Below are 27,930 nucleotides of genomic sequence, written 5' to 3'. Positions count from 1 at the left end.
TATACACAAAGGTAAAAAAAAGATAAATTGGACCATAATGAAAGTTTACTTCTACCCTGGTCTTGGAAGATTTGGTTTTGGGTGTTTAACAGTTAAAGCAGCAATGGCATGCTAACCGAGCACATTAAAACAAAGAGTTGGCAGCTTCTGAAGGAAAAGGGCTTGTGCTCCACTGTTCCAACTTGTCAGTCAACTCATGCCAGCACTCTCCACGTCTGCCTCTTCTACACACCCTCATTACATGTGTCTGTCTGGACTGATCTGCTCATCTGTTCAGGGACTCTCCCGACAAGTCAAAAATTCTGCCTTCTCTCTGCTCTGGAATTGGATCAAATCACCTCAGCTTTTTTTTGTAGCCCTACCAGGAGGCTTTTTGCTTATGGTCTCATTCTCTTTTCCTTCACTACTTGTCTGTTTTTGATTTCTAGAATGGAGGAAGCCGAATTGCTGAAAGAAAGATTCCAGGCCATAACAGTAAGTGCTTATAGTTATTATAGTTATAACTCGCTACCAAAGAAAAAACAAAACAGAAACAAACAAACAAAATGCTTAGAAGTAGTATTACGTTAATGAGCTGCTCTGTGTTTCTGCAGAAAGATTTATCCCAGGAAGGAAAAAGAAGTGAGTTATGTCTGCTTGAGATTGTTACTTTTAAATCCTGGTTTGTAAGCTATTGCCTTAAGACAGCAAAGTTGCCTGTACTGGCTTTATTAGTACTGCACTTGCAAATTCAAAGCAGTGAAAGTATGTGTGCAAATCACTGCTGGACATTCTAAAATACATCTTACTAGCATCACAGCTGAATGTTTGCCTGAAGGACAGCAGGTCCAAAGGCAGCTAGAGAATTCCGGAACGAATGAATTTTTCCATTTCACAACAGAACTGAGAGCTGAAAGATTTTTGAGTTTGCATTGTGGAATTAAATACAGTTTCTGATTATTGATGATCTAGTGTAAATATTGCTGTTTGGAAAGTAAAATAGGACAAGCACAGATTAAGCAAATTCCTACCTGACAGTTTTCAGAAAAAAAAAAAAAAGAAAAAAAAAAGAAAGAAAAGGGGGAAAAAAAAGAAAGAAAAGAAAAAAAAAGAAAGAAAAGAAAAAAAAAGAAAAAAAAAGGACTCAGTGACGTTTATGCTGAAGAAATTAGAAAACATTTTCAGTTTCTCTTCTAAAGAGAAATCTAATTCAAAAAATTCACTGTGTTTTAAAGGAACTACTGAGTTACTTTTTAAAGAAATATAATCTGATGTAACAGAAATGGCTGAATCCAAGTTCTCCAATTTGATCTCCACTGAAACCCATTCAGTTACAAAATAATTAAACTGAAATAAAATTTGGCCCTTTGGGATGAAAGGAAAACTGCTGAAGGCAGTTTTGAAATGTAATTGCACTGTTACAGGCAATCTTTAAAAACAAATAATGAGAACAAAGGTATTTTTCACACTCTTAGCATGATATATGAGTTGTGAAACAAACACTATTGGCTGAATAGATGGTGGGCAGAGTTAAAAAATACCTTATTGGAACCAAAATAAATGTGTGAAGGCATTGCTGGAAATCTACCAGAACTGAATAGGTTGATTTTGATTTGGTTGTGTTTTAATTATGATGCTTGATAAAAAACTAACAGGCCCATTTATCATATTTACTTGAGACCTGATTCAAGCCCACAATAAAGTAATCTGAAATGGTTTAGAGGGTTTAGAGTACATTTGTTTGTTTAACTGTAATGGTGTTTGAACCGGACTCATAACCTGGACTTTGTCTCTAGCGTACGGGCTCAAAAGATAAGAAATGTTTTGGCGCTCCAGAGAGGTCCAGCCCCTGCCATGTTTTATAGTTCCTGGTATCTGGCAGGAGGAGTGGGGCAGCACACTTGCCTGATGAGCACTCCTATGAACACACTCAGGTTAGCGTCCTTTGGCTGCATCTTTGCTTCTAGAATACTGGGGAAGTATTTTTTTTAAGAAACTGTGACAGCTTCCACTGTCTTGCATTACAGGAAATAGCAAATCATATTTGGGTTCTGGCCATGACTTAGTTTATGACACTTGCTGCAGAAAGGAACTATTTGCTCTCCGCTTTCATCACTTGAGAGCATTTAATTGAAACACTCAAGTGTATTTGTTATAATGCATTGTAGAAATGAAGGACCCTAAATAAGGTGAAGTTATCATCAGGTTTAACAACTGCAGTATGGGGTGTCTAAGAAAATACCACATTACAATTACAATTGTGAGTTACTCAGTAGCTCTGGGAAAGTTTGTGCCAAGCAACATACCTGGGAATGTCAAGTGCTGCCTAGATGATGTAGATTGTAAAGGATCTAACAGAGGATAGCAAGGGGCACTCAGAGTAGTAAACAACTACACTTGCACTAAAACCTGACTGGTTTCTTTTGTTAAATGACTGGCTCCTTTACAGCATCTGGCTCTCACAGAGCCACTAGGGCTTTTCAAATTCTTTTCCATATCTTCTCTATGTAGCAAAGCAAAAAGGAAAACCCTATTACTGTTATTTTAAGATTTCAATGCTCCCATGGCTCTGAAGAGGAACTGTTTTTCTCAGTTACGTAGCTTTCACCTGCTGCTGGCATATATAAAATATAACAAGTAAAAAAAAAAAATCAAATGCATCCATTTTGTTAGAGAGACTTTTCTATCTTAAAATACAACAGCATTAGCGTTTGCTGTGGCAAACACTGAGACAAAACAGTCAGAAATGAACCTTAGGCTTAATCCTTTCTCATCAAATCCTCAATTATACAGGAAAACAGAAATTATAGAAGATTTGAATTGTGATTAAAGATTTCAATTATGATATTTCTGCAGTCTCATGCCATCAGACTAAAGTGTCCGTACCTCCAAATAAGACCACTCAATAACCAAGCATTACCTCTTGAAAATTGTATGAAAATAAAAATACATCAGCTAAAACATTAGCAGGTCCATTGGCTTTGACAGTACATGGCATCTGCCATGGGACCAAGCAGACCAACATTGGCACCACTGTGGCACACTGACACAAACTAAAGGACTTGGCACACAAGATACCTAGCAAGACACCACTCCATAGATGTGTCTCCTTTCCTTCCAGACAGATCCAGTTAGAACACAATTATTTTCCATACTCCAAAGTCAGGAAAGATTCCTACATGTTTCAGTAGAAGCAAAAATTAGGACCAAGGCTCAAGTCTCACCTTGCACTGATGCACAACAGAAAGGAAGGGATGAAGGTCCTCTTGCATAAAAAGCAAATCTTGCCCACATTAACAAGAGCATAGTAAGAGAGGATTAGAGGACTTCTGCCAGCAGCCTGATTATCCACAGGAGCAGAGTATGAAGTTTAGTAGAAGTACAGATCCCTTAGCTCTCTAGGAATAAACATTTATTCCATTAGATGTATAGTCAAAGCTCTGTACAGCAAGACACAATTTGCAGACAAAGTGTAGCAGAATACACTGTAAGAAGTGTCCTAACAGGTTTTAAAAATTATTCTGGCAACACAAGGTTCAAAAAGATTTCTCATACATCTTCCTTGAATTTAGCTTCTGGCATTAGACCTTCAGCTTTCTTTGACTAGATATATAAAAGAATCTAATTCATCCTGTATAATGTGGATCATTGTATAACGGACATTTATTGTGAGCTAGTAAAATTAAAACCTGCTAAAACAGCAGAGGATACAAGTAGAAAAAATTTACAAGAAAAAATATCAGATGCAAAAGGAACATAGACCTCTTACAAAAGAAACAGGCCAAAGTTTCATTACTGAAAACGTTCCTGATTATACAGTTAGTTTAAAATGCAGTTATTCGTGCCTTTACAGTCCAATTTCTTTCTGCACAGTATTTTTGTGTACTTCTCATTTCAGACTGCTCCAACTCTTAGTACACATCTCTACTGGTACAAAAAGAATATTTAAACTGACTTAGAATATTTTTTAATAGTATAAACCAAGTAAAAGTTAATTCTCTGGCTAAGAATCTTATCCAGAAAAAGCAGTTTCCTTAAGAACTACAACAATCTGTCACATTTTGCTCATCTAACCATGGGTTATTTAAAGGCCATTTATACAATGAGATCAGGACTATTTTCTAATTACAGAAAGGTGTGAAGGTTAAAGACCAGATGTTATGTCTCCAAAATCAGGACTGGCTGAGTAAAACCCAGCATAGCGGCTCATAGATAAAGTCTCTAAAAAGGCACATTGCAGAAAAATTACATATTGTATTAATCCTAAATCAGCAGCTTTGTTAACTGTATTAAAGAGCATTGGCAAAACTCAAAACCACTACAGATGAAGGTAGCATGTATCTTGAGGCAAGATCCCTACCTGCTCTGTTTGGTGTATTAAAGAGGCAGGCTAACACCATCAAAGAAAAATTGTAAAGTACAACTGGTGTTTACAGATGGGTACTACACTGTGCAGACTGCAGAAGACAAGAGGTCCCTGACACTCACTCACCTACTGAACCCCAGCATACCACCAGTTGTGCTTGGCGAGCTGGTAGGTCTGCCCTTGACCTCCACAAGACTCGGTGGTTTCTTCTGCTTCCTATTCTTCAACAAAGTGTCCCTGTAGCCTGTAATCCCACTGCTAATTTCCAGTAACAGTGAAGTGATTCAGCCAAGCACACTACAGCTCTTCCTGTTTCTAGATTGTAGAGAAAAAAAAGCAGAGAACAGCTCCCAGCCTTATGCTCAGCAGTTCCTTGCTGGCTTTGTACAGTCCTTACGTGCAGCTGGTTCCTCAGGTGGGCTGAAGGGAGGAGTCTCTTCCTATGTTTGTGAAGGACAACTCCTTCCTAAACCATACTTGCCAGAAAACAGACTGTTAAAATAACCTGTCAGTAATCAGTTCTAATTGAAAGGAAAGGGGGATTAGCCACCAGTCAGCAAACACTTCTGCACAGGACAACAGATGATTTAATTTACTTCCCTAAAATATGCCAAGGAACAAGTGCAAAAGTCACCATGTCCAATAACAGGATTTTATATTGTTAAGGCTGACCAAGATAACAGCCTATTAATACAGCTCGTAAGAGTAGAAGTTAGTTTCCTTTGGCATGCTTTCTTTCCCACTGGCTGCTGAGGACACAAACTAAGGCAGTGTTTGGCCTCACATAGAGGAGCCACAAGGATACTCCACGTCACAGCAGCTATCCAAAGACACAAGAGGCTCAAGCGTTGCCAGCATTCAGAGACTGTTCACCCATTTCCTTTCTTCTATAATCTGTAGCAAAAAGAATGAAGGTGGCACTATGATAGATCAGTATGACTTGAAGTTTTTCCTTCTAAGTTTCAGCAGCCATGAAAACAGGCTTTGCACAGACAATTTTTTTTTTTAAATTGAAAGGTAACAACATTTATGAAGTGTACTACATTTCTCTGTTCATTTTTACCACTATTTGACTAATTAAATAGATTTCTATGTCTGTATTTATTCTTGTTTATTTCAGCTATTAGCCACAAGTTACACAAGCTCAGCACTGGATTCACTAGCAGCCCATTTCATTTAGTGGTGTATCACAGATTCACAGTACAGACCATGCAGACTCTTTCCTCTCCTACATGATGTGTGGGCTGTCTTAGGAATTTTGGTCAGGACCCACTTCTAACCTCATTTAGCATGTACGATTGTGCTCAAATGTTATTTCTTCCTGTTTTCTTCCCCTACCCTTACCAACAGTAAATTATTTTTAATTTGGATCATCCCTGCTTTGTGGTCATTAAATGTTTAAACGTACCTCAGAGAAAGAGTAATGGAAACCATACCTGCATAAGACACATGAGCTGTTGCTGCTAAGAAACGTTGCTGCCTGAGCGCCATATAAACTTTAAAATAATACTTTATTTGCATGGATTGATTTCACTCTACTGAACAACACTTAATTTTTTAGCACACGTAATTTCTCCCAACAAGGTTTTATTGTATTCTTAATTTGTAGGACAAAAGAAAACTGCAAGAAGAAATTGCACAGAAACGTCTAAAAGTGGAAGAAGAAAAAATGAAACACCAGCATTTAAAGGTAAGTAAAGTGCTGGATTTATGTAACTAATGATAGCCTCGAGTCATTCAGCATGAATAAAGCTTTTGGATTTTGGAATGCAAATCTTCATGCATTTAAGTCGTGCTTTTACTGTCAAATTTTCATAGCTTTTTGGAGTCCTGCCAGGACTCCATTTGACTTTAATGAGCATCACCCTTTGAAAAAAATTACACTCAGAAGCTAATGTTATTTGATCACTTTCATGGCATAAAATGAGATCATAACCAGGAATAACTCACAGCTAAAAATTAAGCCTCACATTTCAGACTGGGTGTGTTCACTCATTAATTCCACTATAGCAACCTCACTTGCTACATGGTGCAGCACAATCATGAGGTCTAATTGCACTTTTTTTTCTGGGGAAAAATGCCCCCTATTTTTATTTGGCTATAGCCTTTTGTCAGCTTGTTTAATGACTCTTTGGTAAAATAATGCTGTTTCTTTGTGTATTTAAAAAACAAACAAACAAACAAAAAACCATATATGCAGCAAATGTTGTCCTCAAATATGGCTTGGTAAACTCAGGATTACAAAGTCCAAATTACTAAGAAACAAAAAGATCCACTCTGTAGACACTTGGAAGCGGCAGCGATTTCTACCCAACACCACCATTCTTTAAATGTCTATTGCAGTTTTCAGTACATGTTATTTAGGAAGATGAGACAAAATCTATGCTTCTAGAAATATGCAAGGCTTGGTATTTTACATACCCTTTTAATTATGTGAGACAATAAACAGTTTCAAGAAAGAGATGTTGAATGCAATACCAGGAGCATGGCATGTCTCCATGTGCAAATGTAGAAGTATATTTAAAACAGACTCCTCTTCAAAATAGACACCTGATCCTGGGTTTCATCCACCCTCTTCTTTTGTGTGAAGCCAAAAAAAAATGAGAAGTTATGATAAACTAGTTCACTGGGCCAGGAAAGCCAACACAAAAGTCACCCATGTGTGAGTTTTATTGGACAGTACTGACCATAAGGATAGGCTTGACCAATTGTGTAATGTCTTGCCAAAAAAAAAAATAAAAAAAAAATAGGGGAATATATTTTCTAAGTCCTGTAACTAATGAGCAGCAAACATGTGACTGTCTTCCTCCATCTTAGTACATGGTTACATGGAGTACTGCAATTTGTTTCAAGTTTCCCTGTCTATAAATTTGGAATGACTCTTTTGCCCTTCTTTTAAGAAGGATAAACTGATCTGTTCTAGACAACCAGCTAATCCTCACTACTGCTGTGTGAAGTGTCCTAGGGCAGTTTCCTTACAGATTTAGTATATGCCTTTGGCTAACATTAATAGGTACAACAGAGAAAGCAAAAAGCCACCTTGCACTTATTCTGAAGATGTTTTATGGAATTTTACAGAAGCTAAAACACTCCTGGAAAAATATTTCTGAAATGCTCTTCCTTTGGAAGAGGGCAGAGAATGTGATTTGTTTGCCTGTTCTATGAAAAAAAATCATAGAAATACCATATAGAAAAATTTTTAAATCAAAATCACTCATATTGCATATGAGGCAAATCAAGGATCTGCAGAAGAAATAATTCACCTAGGAGAGGGATCAAGCACACATTTAAATATATATATGGTGTATAAATACATACATATATTTGCTATTTGAAGCACCCAAAACGAAAACTACTTTTTCCAAGTGCGTACTAAGACAGGCACCTAATATCAGATGCAACATTATCACATCAGCTTGATGCCCTAGAAGCCTTGTCCTTTAACAAACATTTACGCTCCAAACTAATTCAGATATTTCAATTCTCAACATAAAAATCTACTGCAGAAATAACTTCAAAACAGATTTAGACTTCTAAAATGTTTAGGCATTTCAGTAAATTTTATTGAGGGTCCATTTCCCTAGCGACTCAGGTTGATTTCCCTCATTTATACTCCTACCAGTTGTGCGTGGTGAAATCTAGAGCTCCATGACCTATTCAACATAACTCGCACCTGTCCCTTAGGAAACTATGGCAGGTTAGTAAATCTCACTGTCATATAGATGTTCCTGGTAGCTGGGTATCGCTATCCTATTCCTCATTTTGCGCTTCATTCCTATTTATAACCCTTAGCAACAGGTTTATTAAAAGGCTGTTGTTTTGTGGGGGGGGTTGGGGTTTTTTTTTTGGGGGGGGGGGTGGTTTTTGGGGTTTTGGGGTTTTTTTTTTTGTTTTTGTTTTTGTTTTTTTTTGTGGGTTTGTTTGTTTGTTTTAACTTGCTTTTTATAAATAGGAATCGCTGCTCCGGCTTCCCAATGATTTTTCTGTCCCCAAGCTAACTTCTTACTAGGAAAAGACAGATAAGGTATCATAATAGGTCTTAGATAGCCAGTAGAACTATACTGGAAAAGACTATTTATTCCCTACATGTGTGCCTCTGCCACATGAAGTAGAGGACATGCAAAGAAATACAGACACCTGTGTGGATAGGGCTTCATGGAACTGCAATGGGTAATGGGGGCTGCTAGTGAGGGTACAAGGGAAATTTCATCCACAAGTAATTCTAGATCCACCAGCAACTCATTTCCTTCTACCTGGAATCCTCACTAAGCCAATGAGGGAAAGAACTAGAGTTGCTTCAAAAGTGTAGTCAGCAGTGATTTGCATGTCCTTTCCAAGAGCTTTTCTAGTTTAGCTTGTTCAGTTTTTGGCATCTGACATGCCTGAACTCCATTAGTGCTACCTCGTAGGTGCCAGTCACACACCTTCTTATTCCAGCAGTTAACAGTGTTGAACTACATCTTCTGTGAAAACTGCAAAAATTATTTATGCCTCCCCCAAATACGCCACAAGGTAAACTGCCATACTACTGGGAGAGTAGTATGGCACAAACTCAACACAGAATTTGCAGACTATTGTCACAGTAATCCTGATGTGACCATGAACTACAAAGAAAGTGATTGCTTTCCAGCACTCTGGCCATTCCCAGCTGTCTTATCACATCACAAAGTGTAAGTATCCCTTTCCCTTAACATACCAAACCCAGTGCAAAATGAAAGTGCTTTCACAGAAGTGCTATAACACATGCACAACCTAGTGTGAGTTAGAGACGCTTTACAGTGGATGGAAACGCTAGACAGAAGAAGGAACCCGACAGCCCCAAAGAAGCTGCTTCTGCACTGGCTTGTCCTGATTCCTTAGTGGAAAAATGATGATGCCTTGAAACTTGTTCAAAGGCTGCTTCCGAACTGTGCAATGTGTCATTCTTTCAAAAGTGGCTAATTAAATTAAAAAGATTATATGGCATTTAGTTGGGAGCAGCAGCAAACTATTCTAGGAAAAGGCAAAAATAACACTATTGTATTATGCCTGTATTTAAGGAGTTTGTTTTCTTGGCCTAACCGTATACGTACATGAAGCTTTTCTTGATTTCAATGGGTGTTACTGGTTTCTGAGGTCTACAGTGCCAGCCCTGCTGTAATTCTCACACAATTATAAATTTATTTTTGAAAACAGCAATGCTAGACTAATTCAGTTCCAGCCAGGATTAAAATCACACTTTTCTAGGAGTCCTAGTTATCATTAAAATCTAAGGAGTTTGACTGAAAGGGAATTAATAACTGCATTCCCTCCAACTTGAGAAAACAGTATTTTGTGAACAGGTAAAACCATTCTATTAAAATCTGCATTTATTTCATTTGAGCCTAAGACATAACTGCCAAGGAATGCTGCTAAGTGATCCTACAGCCAGAGGCAAGGCTCAAGACATCAGTCTTGAGCAACCCTTTTTCCCCACAGGTTTTCTAGGATCCAGCATTGAGAAAGAGAATACTGTCCCACAGGGCTAAGGAAACTGTAAACATTGCTCCTATCAAAAAAAAAAAAAAAAAAAAAGGGAAAAAAAGAAAAGTGCCATAGAGTGTCACAGACTTCCCAACAAGCTTGTTTTAACAACAATTTCTATTATGTCACACATCAAGTTGAAAATTGCATTTAACTGCAGTCAGGTCCTACGTGCATCCTCATCCATCAGCTGGGCCTCAGTAATAGCTTCACGTAAAGTATACAGTAAACAGAAAAGTGCAGGAAGCAACAGTTTAAGTGACTCAACACACAGGATGCAGGCACTGAGGTTAATGCAGCCTTCTCACCAGTGCTGAGCACAGCTCTGCCTCAAAAGGAGCGTGGAAATTGGATAGGTCAAGAAATCGAAATTACACATAGAAAGTTAATGGTTAACCAAAAACCATAAACACATGCTTTTTTTTTCCCCTGTTGAAAGAGTTTTTTCTAAGGAGCCCTGACTCCCACTTCTTCCCCAAGGTAGCAGCTGGATTTATATTCCTGAGTTAGACTAAAGAGAGTAAAAAGAGTGCAAGAAAATTTGCATCGTTTATAACCTCTAGCCTGCAAATATGAACTTCTCTCTCTCTTTTTTTTTTTTTAAACACACCAGGAATATTTTAGACAGCTCTGATGACTTTCAGATGCCACCCTTCATATCATAAAGCAGCTGTAGGAAGCAATCAGTCCGTACAGTCATATTTTTCAAAATTTGAAAATACAGCTGAGAGATCCACTCACCTGTTCACATGCAATGCACCCATTTATAAGCCACTGCAGTACAGAAAGAATTCCACAGGCACTAAATACGTAAGCCCTGGACTGCCCCTACAACAGCAGTTCTAAATACGTAGCAGGTCTTCTGAAACACTATCCAGACATCAGCAACCCATGTTCCACCTTTCCAGTCCCACTCTTACCCCACATATCCTCACCAGATGAAATGTGAGTTCACTACCATAATTACCTAAGTTCCTTGTAAACTCCAGCAATAGTATTGCATCACTAATTCCCTAAAGTTCTCTTCCCCCATACAATCTTATTTACAGAAACTTTTCACCTTTTATACCCCCTCCCAGAATCTGTGCAATGCCATGACTAATAAAACGGGGCATAGTTCCTAAAGAGTTTGGTTTTAAATCAATCTCAAAACACATTTTTTTTTTTAGTATTTCTCTTTCAGTGGCACTCACTGCCATAGGTTGCCTTATGCAAGATACAGTACAAGAATGTGGATCATGCCTATGGCATCAAGACAAATACAATAATGAATAGCCTAACAAGTACACTTTTTCCCTGTCAGAAAAAGGCCTTGCGAGAAAAATGGCTCTTGGATGGACTTAGTTCTCTCACTCCAAAGGAGCAAGAAGAAATGCAAAAGCAGAATCGGGAGGACCAACAACGGACTCATGAGCTGGAACAAGACATTTTCAGGTAGGGTAGTGCTCCTGCCCTTCTATCTGGGTTTAAATGGTCTCTTCTTAGAAGTCCTGCCTTATTTTGTAAAGGATCAAAATGTCAGCATGGGCTAAACATATGCAGTTTGGTACACAGAGTAAAGCAAACTTTGTTATATTTTCTGGTCAACTAGAATTAGAGAATATACAACAGAAGCTTCTATACTGTGAATTTTGTCAAACTGCACAAAAAATATCTTGCAGAGTACTTGTTTCTCTAATTCCAGATATTCCTTTCATGCTATACTCAATAGATATAAGCCGCAGTATATGAGTTTTGCTCTGTGATAGCAATAATTGAACCAGCATTTCAAAATAACAGCAAATAGTTTTAAAAGTTCTTCAGTTTCACTAGGTCCTGCACAGCCTTTAATACTTGATTTCTACCATAGCACAGCACTTCAGAACAGTACAAGCTGCCTAGCCCCATTAGTTTCACTTATCTTCCACGCTGTTTTGTTCTCACTTTATTCCCAGAAGGCTTTTAGAGCAAAGGCCTTTTTCTGCCTTTCATTAGAGATGTTCCTACAAATCTCATTGGACCTCTGCCACATAGGGCTAACATCAAACTGCACAGACAGTCTCACATATGACTCCTTTATTTATGATGGAGATTATTCTAGATGCTTGTTAGCTGCAGTTACCCTTTCTCAAGTACCACAGGGCTCTGTACACAATCAGCTCCTTCCCTGGGTCCAGGCATACTGACTGGTACTACCCATTAGCACCACAGAGAAGATCAAGTGTTCCTGTTTCTTTAGATTCTGGAAAGTTTCATCATCCTTTTTTTTCAAGCTTCTTCCTCTATTTCAGTTCAATAGCATTTTCCTCCATACTCTCCTCTTCCTGCAATGTCCTCCTACATACACTGTTTTGGCAAAGTTGTCACTGAGATTACCTCCTCCAGTTATCTCCCACCCACTTCCCTCCTTACTCCATCTCTCTGACACAAACAACAATTCTCTTGGCTGACAGGCAGCAGCCTAGTGCTAGTTTGTCCTACAATTACGCTGACTTCTTGCTTGAAAGCATTTTTCTGAACAGAAGAGCTTTTCATGCACCTCTGAGGAATTTTTTTGTTGCAGTGGTAAGAGGTAGGCTGTGCTCTAAAAACATCCCAGCAGGTTATGATTATGAATGTATGCAAGAGGGGTCCCTGCGCAAGTGTGACCACCAGGAAAGAGAGCCATGTCACAGAGAGGTATCCCGCAGCAATGCTGGCAGCAAGTCCCTCCTGTCCTATTCCTGGGAAGACTTGGAATGCGAGATCAGAACTTAAAAATCTTCCTACAATATTAGCTCAGAGATTTCAGCAAATATTCACATGCATAATGTAATTTCCAGGTCTCTCAGAATCTTTGGTTACAACTACAGTTGGAGTCTTTTGAAACTGTTATTTGTAATTATTGTCTTGAATTTGTCATCAGCTCAGTGGCCTTAATTTTTATTTCCTCAGAGACCAAAACTGAATGCACATAGTGAGCTTTAATTCTCCAAATACAGCCATGTATTTTTTTTTTTTAGCTTGACTAGTATTTATCACTGTTACAAATAGTAAAATACTAATGCAACTGCAGCTTCAAACGTGAAAAACTCCTTTAGTTCATGTAGGTAAATTAGAATCACAAATGAATATTCCATCTGCTTTAATTCTGTATCAGATCCAACAATTGACAAGGGGTTATAAATTTTAAAGTTTATCAGAATTAGCAGCTCCCATTAGATGCTGATAGGCATTTAACAGAAGATTTCTAATTGCATTTGTGCTTTAAAGGAAGGAGAAATGAATCCACCAAACGCATCATTTGTCCCCGACTTTCTTAAATCACAACATGCATCCTGGAGTAACATCTCAGCCCATCTCTTTTTTTTTGATAATTACAAGGACTAGATGGAGATACACTGAATGGGAAGACTGCATCGCATGACCAAGAGCACACACGTTACACCAAACTAGGCAGAGGTTCCTCAGCTCAGATCTGTGAGCACCTGATCTGTGCCTAAGCCTGTAACAGCCCAACTATAGAAACATCCCTGTTACCTTCCAACTGGAATTTTTGCCAGAGACTTGGTTAACATTCAGCATGTACCAAAAAAAAAAATAAATTCCATTTTAGAGTTCCATTCCCATGCAGGTGAGATGCAGGTTTGTTTTTTTGTTTGTTTGTTTTGAGTGTTGGAGGTTTTATTAGTTTCTATTTATATGCCTACATTTAGGAAAAATATATTGGATATGAATTCTTTTCTTACAAGAAGATTAGTTCCAGATTCATTCAATTACAAGCATAAGTAATGTTTGTACATCAAGATGTCTGATATTCTGACCATAAACCAGCAATTTAAATGCTGATGAAAATGAAATTAAATAAGTTTACTTGCAACTGTAAGCACTGCAGCAGAAAAAAACTGCAATAATTGTTTGATTGTAGTTGCTGGCCTTTCTTATTAAAAATATTATTCTTTTTCTAAGAATATAAAGCTATTTGTTTTACTACACTTGCTTAACAAAACCTGTGAATGGTTTCTCTTTTATTTTTATATATGCTGCTCTTTCATGGCAATTTATTATTTTCATGGTGAACTAAGTATTTCCACAGCCATTTGTTGCTAGTACCAGTGTTACCAACTAACTTTTCCTGCCTGTGACCTTCGCCTGGGAAGCTCCACCAAATTGCTTCCTCCTTAAAATGATTTCTACTTCTTGACATACATCTGAAATACTTGAGATTTATTTGTAGTGAGATGAATCAGACAAATCACATCAGCATAAAATGAAAAGATTAACTGGCAAAGAAAGTATAATATAAAATGGCACACTGTCTTCACTCTTACAATAACAACTTCACAAGTATAATGCATCCTAGAAATGAAAGTCAGTACAGAAATGCTCCTAATTACATTCCTGAGCCACCCTGAATTAAGAGAACTTAATTCACCATTGCTGACGTTCTAAAGACAGTTTAGAGTCTGAAGGCCTTAACAACAACAAAAAGTATTTTCATTACTGATACTCTCCTGACCAAACAATCTACACACCTTAGAGTCTTTGGCAGCTTTTATCTTCACAATACACAGAGGACTCAGACAAGGACAGTTGATTTTACAGATGAAGAATGGAGGGAGAACACCACACCTGAAGTTACGTGGGAACTTCCCTCTGAACTAGGAATTTAAGCATGTTTATTCACATCAAGCATCTTTTCTTATGAATTATACTTCCTACCACTCCTCAATAGCTGTCTAGCAAAGGCCTCTAAAAATGTCCATGATGCCTTCCAGATATCATTACTTTTTTTTTTTGAGACACCCAGCACAGTTTCACACTAGCCAGCAGTGATACAGAAACCTAGTAATACAGACTTCAGTCTGAACAAAGTCCACTAACAGGCACAAAATATGCACCGTGCAGTACTTGCACAGTGCTTTCATTATGTCATAGATATCATACAAGCTAGCAAGAGCTTGCTTGACTACATAAATGTGAAGTCATACTTTTGACCTGCTCTGTAAATCAAAGATTGCTAAACTGATCATGTAGATGCATATCATGCAGCAGCAGCAAGATAGAATTCCGCTGAGCTTCTCAATAACCTTTCTTCTGGGCATCTGATTATTAAACTTCACTTGATTCAGACAGATTCTGTCCATTCTGATGATTATTCTGTGTGGATTTTATCTTCACTTAAAAAAATCTGAATCGCTTTAAAGACTTTTTGAATACCCTTAGCCTAGTCTTTTTTTTCTGCTGAGAGGACAATCTCAATTGCAGGCAGATTATTTACAGTAGTGGCATGGGCCTTTCCATCAGCCTCCTAAATGTTTTGAAATATTATTTACTCTAGTGTCAAATAGAGCTAGTGTATGTCTGCTAATCAGTCTAGATTTGAGCATTTTTTGATAATAGGAAGAGTTTCATTCTTTGTATCAGCAACAAAACAGTGAATAGCGAGTGGCCTGAACCACCTTGCAGACAAAGATCTGAACGCTGTGCTTACAGACAAAACCAGCATTTACATTATCTGTCCTGTTCACCCTCTTTACATGTTAGACATTACAGTGAGCAAAGCGAGCACGTCTTTGGTCAGGGTACAAGCAGAACCAAAAATTAGGAGTCCTGTTTTCTCATTTAATGTTCAGCTAATAGCAATCATTCTTCATGGAAATAGTTGCTAAATAACATACTTAAAAATGCACAAACATCACCACATTAACGAAGGTCTGTTCAGTGGTTTGTAATGCGGTACATGAAGGCAGGGTAAGGCTAGATAGACTCCAGAGCTGCTAAAGCATTTGTCTCGCCTCAAAACATGTGAGGACTTGCTAAACCGCCTTTTCCTCTCAGTCTAGTATTCTCCAGGGTGGTATCCTCCTATCTGCTTTTCATTCTTAAGCTGTTTATTTTTCTTCTGGGGTGGCAGCGGTGCCAACCCCAGCAGATTAGCTGGTGGCCAGCACCAGTCAGGTGTACTCTGTAGAATTTCTTAATTCAGCTGCCACTTCAGCAGAGAAACCTCCAATTTACTATCTTGGCTTCTAAGCTTCCTTCTTTCATTCACATCTCCATACTACTGATTTTTTTCCTCTCTAATAATGAACACTACTCAAGGAGAGAAGGCCAAATATCCAAAGGACTGATTTAATGCAGTAGCAATGTCATACTTCCGTTTTGCTACAAAACATAGCAGCACTGTCGGAAAATAGTTTCTTAGAATCGCTAGTGTAGCTGCTAGACTATTTACAGATAAATACAAAGTGTGATATAACTTCATTAAAATGTCATTTATTTAGAAGTTTCTAAATACTGAAACACATCAGAAAGATTCTAGCCTAACTTTTCAACTGCATGAAGTCAAAAGGACTTTTGATTTATTTGAACTACACAGATTGTATCTGTGCAAGTTTCCTTTCAACAAACTCCAGCACGCACACTCACATCATCCTTTGAAAATGAACCATAACATCTACGTCTACGTCCAAGTACGAGCCAAAAGAGATACTTAAGGTCTAGATGCAATTCCCACTACGTGGGTATGAGGAATTTCCCTAATCCCACTGAGCACTGAATCAGTCCTCTTAACCACCTTATGAAGTGGGTGTTGGTATGGGTGTAAGAGTATATATAAACTTAAACAGTACTTTTCTTGATCTCCCAGATAACTATATGGGGTTTATCATCTTTGATTTATTTGGGGTTGTGTTTTCTCTTTCTCTCTCTTCCCCGCCCCCCCCTTTGTTTTTCTCTAATACCTTCTCAGGATTTTTCCTCCTCTTCTTCCACCTGTGCATCTAGGAGTGTTTAGAGTACTATGGATTTATTTCAGTCTGGACAAGTTAATGATTCTTCAGTTCATTATGCTTCTGTAAGCTTTTAATGATTAATTTTTGATTTATGATAATATTGCAATCAAGTCTCATGTAAAAATATAAAATTTCAATATATTAAACAAATACTGTTCCATAAGAAGTGCAGAAACACAGCACATGATCATTGCATTACTTTCTTTTATAGCCCTCCAAGAATATTCATCTCCCTCATTACAAAATTTTTAAATTTTAGCACTATAATCAGTACCTTTGAGCAGAGTCCTAAGGGCATCTTGCAGAGCTCAGGTCCAAAGTGTTATCTGCTTTTAAAATATATTTTATTTAGCTTCTTCATTCATCCTGAATGCATTTTTATTCACATCTCACTTCTGAGGTTCTGTGATACTTTTATGTTTCAAAGAAAGAGGACATTCTCACTGACAGATAAAAGTCCACTTAGTATTCTATTATTGTAGCTCTAGAAATACGAGTTTAAACAGGGCAAGAGCCACAGTGCTAATTCAGACTCCTCAAGCAGTCACACAGAAGGAAATAATGCTTCTCTGCCAGCTTTCGTTCAACTTTTCTGGTCTGCTTACTTTAAAGGGATGACAGGTTTCTATTATTAATGTTCACTTTGGTGTAATACCCTGGATCCTAGCACATACTAAAGAAAAAGTCTTTGTAAAAGACTTTTTTTTTTGTAAAACAATTTTTCATGTCAGGGTTATAAGCCATCATTACTCTATCTGTAACTTTGGCTCAGATTGTCTAGTTGTAACTCTATTCTGACTGATCTCAGGAACTAGTGATATCAGCTGCAGTTACCTTAAGTCTACAGTCATCAACTTCTGACATGGATTCAAAACCAATAGAAGACATATTTCACTCAAATATGGAAGGTTTTGAAATTTTCTTTTGTTTTTTTTGCCTTTAAGTTAAGAGAAGTTCTTACAAAAATGATCCCAAAAAGAAAAGGAAGATGAACCAGGAGGCTGAAGCTATATGGCAGTCACCTACAGCATGACAAATTCAGTTCAAGTCCCAGTTCAGAGTTAAATCTGGAGCCCATTCTAGATCTTCATTGAAAAGTGACTTCCCAACTGCTACGCTAATAAGGCAAATTTCTATCTAAACCCCATCAAATATGTACGTATGCAGAAAGGAACAATCTTGACTAGAACAAAGAAAAAAAAAATAGGATACATAACACCTGCTTAAGTCACTGCCTTAATCACCAAAGAAAATAATTTGACTGAGATACTTTACCTTAGAGGTGTGCTTTAACTGAGCATAGCTTTCTCTCTCTCTCACATACACAGAGATTCGATATTTTATCCTGGACCTCTCTGTCTAGAAGTGTTTAGTCAAACATCGTAGTGCTAAGAAAATAAAAACTCTAATTAGCAAAAACATGCCTTGAATATTGTACTGAGATTTAACATGCAAGAAACCATATAACATAGATTTATCATGTAACAAAAAGGGGAGGGAAAGGAAACTAACTCATTTTAAGTAACGTACAAACCTACAGCAAAAGTCAACAGCCCAAAAGAAATTCTGACTGCTGAGCTTCGAACTCCCTTTTACATAATGACAAAGTCTTTTTAAGAAAATAGTTAGCTCATCAGCCAGGTCTTAACAGGCAACATGCTTCTGGTTTGCACTGCTAAAATCTGGCAGAGAAGTAAATTGCTGAATATGATGCAAACTATCCAAAGTTAGTATATTTGGTATTTGTAAGAGGTAAGCTTGTAGTCTTTGTAAAACAAAGCTCTCACTGACTAGACCTGAGTACAATCAAGGCTCCTCCTCTAATAAAAAGACCCTTAAAAATAGTTTATTTAGTGTTGGAGATCTCACCTAGTTGCAGTCTTAAACAGTGATTGCTGTTAGCACCTGATGGGACACGTATCACACCTGTGTAAACTACCCAGTTTTGTCTTGCAAATTCATTGGTAATACTTGTGAGGATATTACGTGAGCAAACACCGCAAACATTAACCAGCCCAGCTGCTTGTCCTAGGTGTGCTGAACCACTGTGTCTTATGTGACTGCTGTTCTGCTGAAAAGGAATGCTTCCCGGAAACAAGATTTCAGTGCTTTTCCCAGACAATTAAGTACACAAAATGCCAATGAGTGACGAAGCAGGACACATGTAAGCCTGTAAAAGCCCTAGTACACAGCCCCAAAGAGGAGCCCTTAAAGCTCACTAGTATTTTTCAGTCTGTAGCTACACAAGCTCTGGTCTAGTCTATCAGGAATGCTACAATAACGCTTAACCCACATCAGCAGTATCTTGCATTTTTAATCAAGACTTTTTTTCCCCTGAAGAATCAAGGTTCAGACTGGCAGTCAAGCACTGTTAGAACACATGCACACAGTCTCCCTCAGAAAGCCCCTTCATCATCCTGAGCATTTGTAAATTCTTCCTTCTCAGTCCCAGGCAGACTGGAAAACAACAAAGCTTCAGACTTCAGTCTCTTGAGCATCCTCCCACTATGCAGGTTGCTTGGTTTTCAAAAATCAAAGCAATTAGGAAGTTATAACTTCATAAAAGTAGCCTGAAAAGCACATCACTATTATGACTTCTAGCTGTATTAATTTTCATATTAAAAAATTAGTTAAAAGCTGTTTTATCTACAAAAAGTACTTGCAAATCCCATTATTATTTTATTTAAAAAGTGATATCTGTTCTACCCCTCAGAAATATAAAGGTAATTTGATTTCCATTGATAGAGGTGGTTCCTCTGGAGTTGTGGCTTCTAGTTATGGATTGACTAGAACTGTCCTCCACAGGGCATCTTCCTGAATATAGTTTGGCTACATGTATTAAAATATAGCATATAAGGGTGATATATTTTAGCCCTTTAATATTACCAGGTATAAGAACATTCTTCTGACTTTATTACAATAGAAGAATTTGCTCCTTTTCATCACGTGTACAAGTTCACATACAAAATACAGTCATAATCCTGGTGTCTGTATACTAGATTCCTACATCTTAATTGCAACAGAGTAATTGCATTTCTTGAGACAATGTAGGAGAGAAAATCTGCTTAGAAATGAGGAAATGCTGTGTGGGCCTATGTTCCTTATCTATTTCCTCCTGGAAAATAAGTTAATTTCACCCACAGTTTTCAAGGTCAGTTCAGAAGGAATCTATGGCAGGGACATTTAAAAAAAAATAATATGAGAGTACTATTTCACAGTATTTCCCGATGCATGTGAAATTATAAGCTGATCTCATATTAAAGCAAAATTTGTCAGGGTAAGTAGAACTAGCCCCACTAATGTCCATATTTACAATGTATTGTATCTGCAATGTTGTTCTCTGCCTGGTTTTAAATAAAAGGGAATTGTGATTGCAGACTGGAGAAGGAAATTGAGGCCCTGGAAAGAGAGGAAATGGAAGTCTCAGCTAAAGAAGCAGCAATTTTAAAGAAACTTAAGTCTGTTGAGAAAACAACAGAAGACATAATAAAGGTTAGTGCCAAATTACTCCAGAAGTAGAATTCATTACTCATTCATCATAACCACCAGGGAAAGTGGAACTAGCTGGATCCTGTGAGCGGTCATGAGCTTTTGTCTAAAGCTTGTCTAAAGTAGTTCAAATACAAAAGAGGTCAAAATGTTACATTGTTCAAGTCGCCAAATGTCTCCATTCGCTTGTTTATGGGGGTGAGGGAGCAATTCCCGTTATTACTCATTGATAGCACATCTCAAAAAATATCACTGCCACTGACAGCAACCAGCAACTCTGCATATCAGAGAGAGACGTAACAGGTACAGAGCTGTACAGAGGCTGATGTATTCATACTCCTTCAGGTGATGTACTTTCCCCCAAGTCCCTTTAACAGGTTATAGTGAAATTGATATTGTCAGTCATTATTCTTTGTCAAAAGGTCATTTTGATATTTGAAGATCATCTTAAACTGTCTCAAAAAGGTAGTGATGAAACTAAACTTCAGTTCTCCAGTTGTTCTTACACATACACTCTTTAGAGATACGCAGGGAGGTAAGCACAACTAGAAAGCCGAAGTAGAGCCTTTGAAACTCTTTGAAGGCAACCAGCTTAGGCCACAGTGTGAGGCTGTGTCACTGATTAACACTTTGTAATGTCCTGTCCTTCCCTGTGTGACTTGGAATCACATTGGCAAAAAAGACAAGAAAAATTTCACTTTCTCCCTTGCCATGCTTCAACTGAGCAGTTTCCACTTTTAGCCCCTTCTCAGTATGAAGCTGTGCACACAAAAAAGTTTAAACTATCACGTAAAGCAAAGCACTGTCTACTTAACATCTTAAAACCGACTAATCACATTTATTGTTAATGGTTCTCTTTCCTAGTCTGTGAAGACAGAAAAAGCAGGAGTTGAAAAAGGTATGTTTAGTAAATGAATTTTTTTTTTTAAAAAGGTTCTTGTAGAAGTCTGAAAAAATACTAAATGCTTTGTGGATCTTCTTTATTCAGAGGCAGCAGACTACATATATGCCAGCATACCTGACCTTCCCAAGAATTTCAGGCCTTCTGCACTGAAAAGTACAGGACATGCTGCCACTGATGATGAGGAAAAGAGAAAAGGTACTGCTTAATTGTAACTCCAAATGGTGTCAATATGTGCAAAGACTTCCTATAAATTCAATGTAAGACACTTAAAGGGAAGGATTACAGATATGGGACAATGTTGTCCTCATTTAAGCTGAGTTATGTTATCAGTGAGGTCATTGAAAGATGGGAGAGGTGGGACACTGGTGTAAGGTATGTGCCACTGAGAATAAGGATCAAGTGTTTTCAACATTAACAGTTCTTTCCAGCACTTCATTCCTCTACCTGGCATAACTAAGTAGTTCCTCCCTTCATATCATGCATTTCACATTTTCTATCTGCACTTATACCTACTGAGCAGCCAGCATTAGTCTGGTTATTTCGCAGCTACTACAAAGCCTCCTAATCCTTCTGAGTGCCCAAAATTCTTTAGTCTTGTAGCATGTTGCACTCTTTCAGCTGCTATTGCACCAGCGGCCAAGGTTAAATCTGGCTTTCTCAGTCAATCACATAATGAAAACTGACTTCTCAACAGCTTATTTTTCCTCACAAAATTAGATCCAAATGAAAATATTTTTTTCCACTTCAAGTTTTGACAGGATGGAAGGGGGCATTCAAAATGAAAATCCAATGTATCGATTACGTATGTCGTAGTTTAATGTATTTGATAAATCATTGTGACAATCATTCTCTATCACTGTCAGAACTTTTCTATAATACTTCTTGCAGCTGCTGCATTACCACGTTAAGCACTTGTTTCTTTCAACAGCTTTGTTTGCCATGGAAATTAAAGTTGAAAAAGACAGGAAGACAGGAGAAAACACAGTGTTATCCACAATACCTCTTCCCTCGAAGGAGTTTAAAGAGACGGGAATTAAAGTCTATGATGATGGCAGGAAGTCAGTCTATGCAGTGTCCTCAAATGGTAGCACAACACAAAATGGAATGGATGAACTTGCTCCTGTTGAGGTGGAAGACCTGCTACGGCAGGCAACTGAAAAAAATTCCCAGTCTCCAACAGAGTATCATGAGCCTGTGTTTGCAAACAAATTTTGCAGGCCAGTTACTCCTCAGAAAGACAAACTAGTCCCTGGACCAAAACTGGAAGACACTCACAGAAGAGAGATGAATGGATTTAGCAATCATCAGACAGAATTCTCCTCCAAAACAGAGCCCTTTATGCAGCAACATAAAGACAATAGGCTTGATCTTCCAAAGGTAATACAGCCAAAGTCCCCCTCTCCAGTACTTTCCCATTCAGAGAAGAAAGTGCATGCTAATCCTGAGAATAGCATGATACATAATGAAGAAAGAAAAGCTGCACACGAGGAATTAAAACCTTACCAGAATACAAGAGAAAGTAATAATGAGACAAGGTTTCTAAGTCCCCGACATCTTAATGAAACATCCCCTGCACCTCAAGATGAGGAAGATGTGCAGTACAGCATTGTCCAAGCTGTACCATGTTACGTGGATGATTCTGAACCAGTAACAATGATTTTCATGGGTTACCAGCGCATTGATGATGACAACGATGCAGAAGCAGACCAAAAGTTGTCACGATACGATGGGGTCATTCGTGCAGAATTAGTTATCATTGATGATGATGAAGATGACAGCAAATCTGAGAAACCAGCATATCATCCCATAGGCCACTACAGTCAGGTTTATCAGCCACCAAGCAGGAAATTCACAGAAGTCCCACAGACGAACCCTGTGAGCAGTCTGGGTGCAAGCCTGAACAAGGTACCCCACAAAAATTCCATCTCCCTGCGAGAACAAGAGGAACGCTTAAGCTCACCGACACACCGTGCTCATCTTCACAGCCAGGTATCTGGAGATGGTACGGAAGATCCCTCACTAACAGGTAACAGAAAAAGAAAATCATGTCACTGCTGTTCACTCATGTAGCAAACTGATACTACTCTTATCTGCTAGCAACTGTTTCACTTTACTATTTGGATTGTTTCATGGACTAATATGCAATTACTAATCATTGCTTTGCTCTTGTTTGTTAACACATGCCAATCTGCACTTTGGTACTGTTGAACTGTTTAATCTTTAGCAATGCACTAGTTACCATACCAACATTTGGAAAAATCAACCATCTTGGAAAAGCCATTTCTGTAACCTTCAAAGATTAAAAGTGGTTCTCTTTCAAGTGACAATTAAAAGTTCCATTAATGCTACCTCAATTAGCAGAATTAGTTTTCATTTCTAACAGGTAACTAACAGCATTGCTTCTTAACACTGTCTCCTCACTGGAATGTTTTTGTGCCTATCTGCATTCTAACTACTTCCAGAAAATCTAAATTGCTCCTTAAATCAGAAAGACTGTTTAATAACTAGCTTTACTTTGCATTTTCTGAAATTAGCATTGCCAACTTTGCCTTGACAATGTTTATGCAAGTTTTAACTTTTTTTTTTGTTAATCTGAGTTATATTTTTATGGCCTCTGAAGTACAAGGAAACAGTTTTCATCCCTACATGTGGTTAATCCATATAGTCCATAGTGTTATTTTTAACACTTTTTATATTGCATTAATACCCAAAGTATTTATTTCTTACTAGAAAGTTTTATAATAAAAGGTTGAAAGAACAATAGCAAGATCTTCAGAAACACAGAAAGCTCTTCTTTATGATTATGTTGCACTTTAACGCAGACAATGAAACTGCATTTAAGCATATTTACAGAGATCTCAGACAGCAGTCACATTCCACTTTAAGGAAAGAACCCTGTGCTGGAATTACAAGAAGATCAGGGTCCTGATCTCACATTCTCTCCTTGCTCCTCTACCGGACTATATTCTGAATAATTTTGCAATTTGGCAGCAAAAGTCTAAGTTTGGGCCCTACCTAAAGCTGCACTGACAGCCCAGCATTTTTACAATACAAGCAAAGCCAGGAGAGAGGGTGGTCATTGGGTCACATAAGGAGTTTCAAAGATTTTTGCATCAGTACACACGGATTGGGAAGGGCTGTTCAGGAAGTAATGCTGTCAGTTTATAGGAGTATCAATCTCGTGCAGTTGTTCACACAACAGCCTGAAATATTCCAGCGGTGTTGCCCAGCCCTTCTGATCAATGAGACCACTGCACTTTTCTATCACTTCAGAGGACCTTTGCTTCTCTCAGACACCAATCGTGCTATCTGTGCACCTGGCTGCTGCCAGCAACTGAAAGCAGAAGTAGTTGGTAAGGCAAGATACACCGCTTTAGCAACTGCTCCAGTCCATTATATTTTGGAGATGGTTCCTTAATTCCCCCATCACATATGTATAGGCATATAATGGAGAAGTGACACTCACCCACCCACCAGCTGGTTGCTATTGAAACAATTAATTAATCCAACAGCCTGCTGCACGGGTGCTCCTGAACAGATCCTGGGAAAGAGGTTTCCAAGAAAAAAAAAAAAACATGAGCTGGCAGTACTATTGGGGCTGGCCATACACAGGCCATGAGATGTTTGCTGAGCACCTCTACCTGTAACAACCTTTGCTTGTTTTTGTCTCCTGGAAGAAGTGTCTGAAACATCTTCATTTTTCCCTGCCACTTAAAGACACTCTCCAAACCATCTGGGTTCCCTCTTGTGAGGTTAGTGGAAAACAAACAGACTTTCAGGGAAGGGGGATAAGTGTAAATCTAGCAAAGACATTTGAGAATCTGTTCTGCTACTCTGTATTTGGCCTTACTCATTTACCTAAAAGTATTCTACCCAGCAGAAAACAGACAATTAGGAAAAAAAAGGTCCCAATTAAATTAAAAGCCATTTGGCAACTGCCTCAAAAAATACACCCTAACAGTCAGCACTGCCTCCAAGTGAGTGTCTGAAGTGCCCAGTAGGATTTGGAACTAAGCCATATTCCTCTTTACCCCTCCATCTATTTATTGCCACTCCCTGCAACATTTTGATCAGTGGAAAAAGCCAGGAAGTGACTCAATTTTTCCCAAGCAGTCCTGTAATCCTACTGTGACTTCTAAAAAGGAAACAAAACCAGGAAAGCCTCTTAAATCTAGAACAATGCATTACACAAAGCTGTTTCTTAGGGAAATAAACTGTTTTCAAAGCAGCCACTGGTGCTCAGCCTAGTAGGTTCACCATAAACACCACCAGTAAAAAGAGGGGAGTCAAAATTATTTTTGGTACCTCATCATTCATTACTAAAACAACGAACTGTACAACAGGAAAAATAATCCTCTCTGAAATGAAAGCTTTGGGAGGCAATTGCAGCATTTGAACATTAAGCAGGCACTGAGGACTCTCTGAAAGAGAATGGAAAACAAGGAAGCACAGGACAGACCAGGAGGACAGTCTGTTATGTGACCATCTTGCTATGGGAAATAAATGAACCTTCAGAGCAAGTCAGTAAAAAAGTTAGCAATGGCCAAGGGCAATTAGGAGGCAGAGGAACTGTTCCATGTGCCAATCTATATAGAAAAATATCAGATTAAATTAGGAGCTTTCAGCATGCACTCAAACTGACAGAAATGTAGGACATCTCTTTCCATATGGGAGCAATTTTCCTTTCCCCAGGAGCTTGGTAGGCAACCAGTATCTCCAAAGTATGTGCCCTCAGAAAAGCTATAGAGAGAAAGATGACAATCCTATAATTAGGACACCAGTGTTCTCCATTATTAGATCTTATTTTCTTCTTCAAATTTCAGTCAAATGAATTAGTGTGCAAATGTTTTGAACATTCAATACTCATTAAGGAAATTAAAAGTCCTTGGGGGGAACAAAGGCTAGACACAGTGGAATGAATAAGGAAAGGAAAACCTGAAGCTGAATAGGCAGTAAGACCCACTGACAGTGTGGAACAGGCTCTTGTAGGACATGAAGGTCGAAGGCTTTTGGCAAGTAGGTAGTCTAGATGAGCTAATTTTTTTTTCTTACCACTGGAAGCTGTGCAACCTTCAAAAAACACAATGGAGACTTAGCTCCATTTGCATTGAAGAAAGTAACATACAACAAAACTTTTTAATAGAGAAAGATTCACGCATGCCATCTGTTTCTGTAATGCATAGAGCAAGACAAAGATGGACCATTGGCTGTAAGTGAAGCATCAGACTGATTGTTCTCTCAAACCACAACCAAGACTCAAATCCTTCAGAATTCCTTGGTCTGCAAGAGCTGAGCTTAACATCAGTGGCCCTATGATATAAAGTTACACTCAGATGCTTCTGATTTGCAACAACTTCAGCATTCAAAATCTAACTTGAGTTGGACATTTGCTGACATACATAAATCAAGTAAACAGCTGCTTTGACCCCTTGTCTCTCAGTGCAGAGACAGAGGCGGGATGAAGGAATGAGACATGCTATTTTGGGTGACTCTTCAACCTACCAGGTCAGAGATTATTCCCACTGCATTCTCAGATCAACTGCATGGTGGGGGGAGGCTCTTACATATCAAACAACAGCATTATATCGCTGTTCTGAAAATAACCTTAGCATTTAATCATCTGCCCTGCACTGCCACTTTCAAACTGACCCACATGGTACCCAGTTACAGACAACAGCCATACTGGTGTTTATAGAGATACTAAGTTACTCCATCAGACCTAAATCAGGAATGGGACTAACTCCCACTCTGACTCACTACACCAGGAAGAGAGGAAAGTTTTCTGTGAACATCAACACAAAAGAAAAAGGCTTCCAAACAGTTACAGCTCCCACTGAGGAGCTTACTTTAAACAAAGAGTTTGTTTAATTATTCATGCATCCTTTTAATCTGTCAGCATCTAGTCAAGGACAATACCATCTGTCTGCGATGTCTTAGTAAAGGTAACAGAAACAAAACAGTTACAAAAGAGCTGGGCTTATTTTGAAATTGTGATAATGGAGTAATTTCTTAATTTACTCATTTTACTGCAAAAATGCCAGAACTAATGCCTTCTACTGATTTCTTTCTGTAACACTAAAACAATGCCTTTTCTGCTGGATTAACTACCGGAGGTATGTCTTGACTTCATTTTTCTAAATAAAGAAATTTAGCATCAGAAATAGAAAGTTAGTCTTAAAATGCAACGGCTTTGTTTGTTTTCTTTTTTCAGCTCTGAGGATGAGAATGGCAAAGCTGGGGAAAAAGGTGATTTAACAGCTGTAATGACATGGAAGTAAAGTTTACTACTCAAAGCAGAATAAAGCTAGGACGAGTTTCTTCAACACACCCTTTTTGGATCATGATGCTTGTTTTGCTCCTCTGTTTTATGCATCTGGGTTATTTTGCCCTCTGCATAATCCAACGGACTTTAACAGACTTTTCAATTTGACCAACTGCTACAAACACACAAATCACATCCTGGATTTTGCTGAAGGTAGTAGAAAGTTACGCAAGACCATAAATGCAGTGTATATCAGAGTCTGAAGACATGTGCATACCTGTTCCCACAATCAGGAATACGTTGTTGCTATATACACAGAGCAGGTAAACACCCATCTTCATGGAACTTCACAGAACATTGTTTCACTTCAAAGCGTGCCAACCTACCCGATTTTGATTGAAAATGCCGTCCTAGTGTTTTTCTGTTAAAAGCATTGGTTAATAAAAAACTAAACATGAGAGATAGGAACAGGAAGAAATGTAAGTATAAAAGCTGGTTTCCAAGTATTCCACCTTGGCCAAAGTCTAAAGCATTCCTTTTTTCGTGACAGCAAAACAAAACAAAAACAGTAAAGTTATCATTTAAATATTTAGCCACCTGCTAGAGCTCCACAGTCCACCCCCCTTCTATTTTACATATGACAATATAGCCATCCTCAGACCCTGCTCCCTTC

General features: G+C 38.2%; 1 protein-coding gene across 1 annotated transcript; it reads left to right on the top strand.

Annotated features, from left to right (window-relative positions):
* On the top strand, positions 1-27,823 carry PALMD (palmdelphin). The gene is made up of 8 exons (XM_010123636.2): positions 1-474; positions 5,955-6,035; positions 11,151-11,281; positions 19,980-20,094; positions 20,956-20,989; positions 21,080-21,190; positions 21,924-23,021; positions 27,207-27,823. The coding sequence occupies exons 1-8, from the start codon at positions 109-111 to the stop codon at positions 27,248-27,250; spliced, it is 1,980 nt and encodes a 659-aa protein (XP_010121938.2). The 5' UTR covers positions 1-108; the 3' UTR covers positions 27,251-27,823.
* The last annotated feature ends 107 nt before the right edge of the window (positions 27,824-27,930 follow it).

The sequence above is a fragment of the Chlamydotis macqueenii genome, chromosome 8 (genome assembly GCF_036417535.1).
Source record: "Chlamydotis macqueenii isolate bChlMac1 chromosome 8, bChlMac1.mat, whole genome shotgun sequence".
NCBI classification, from domain to species: Eukaryota; Metazoa; Chordata; class Aves; order Otidiformes; family Otididae; genus Chlamydotis; species Chlamydotis macqueenii.
This window is presented reverse-complemented; position numbering and strand designations above follow the sequence as displayed.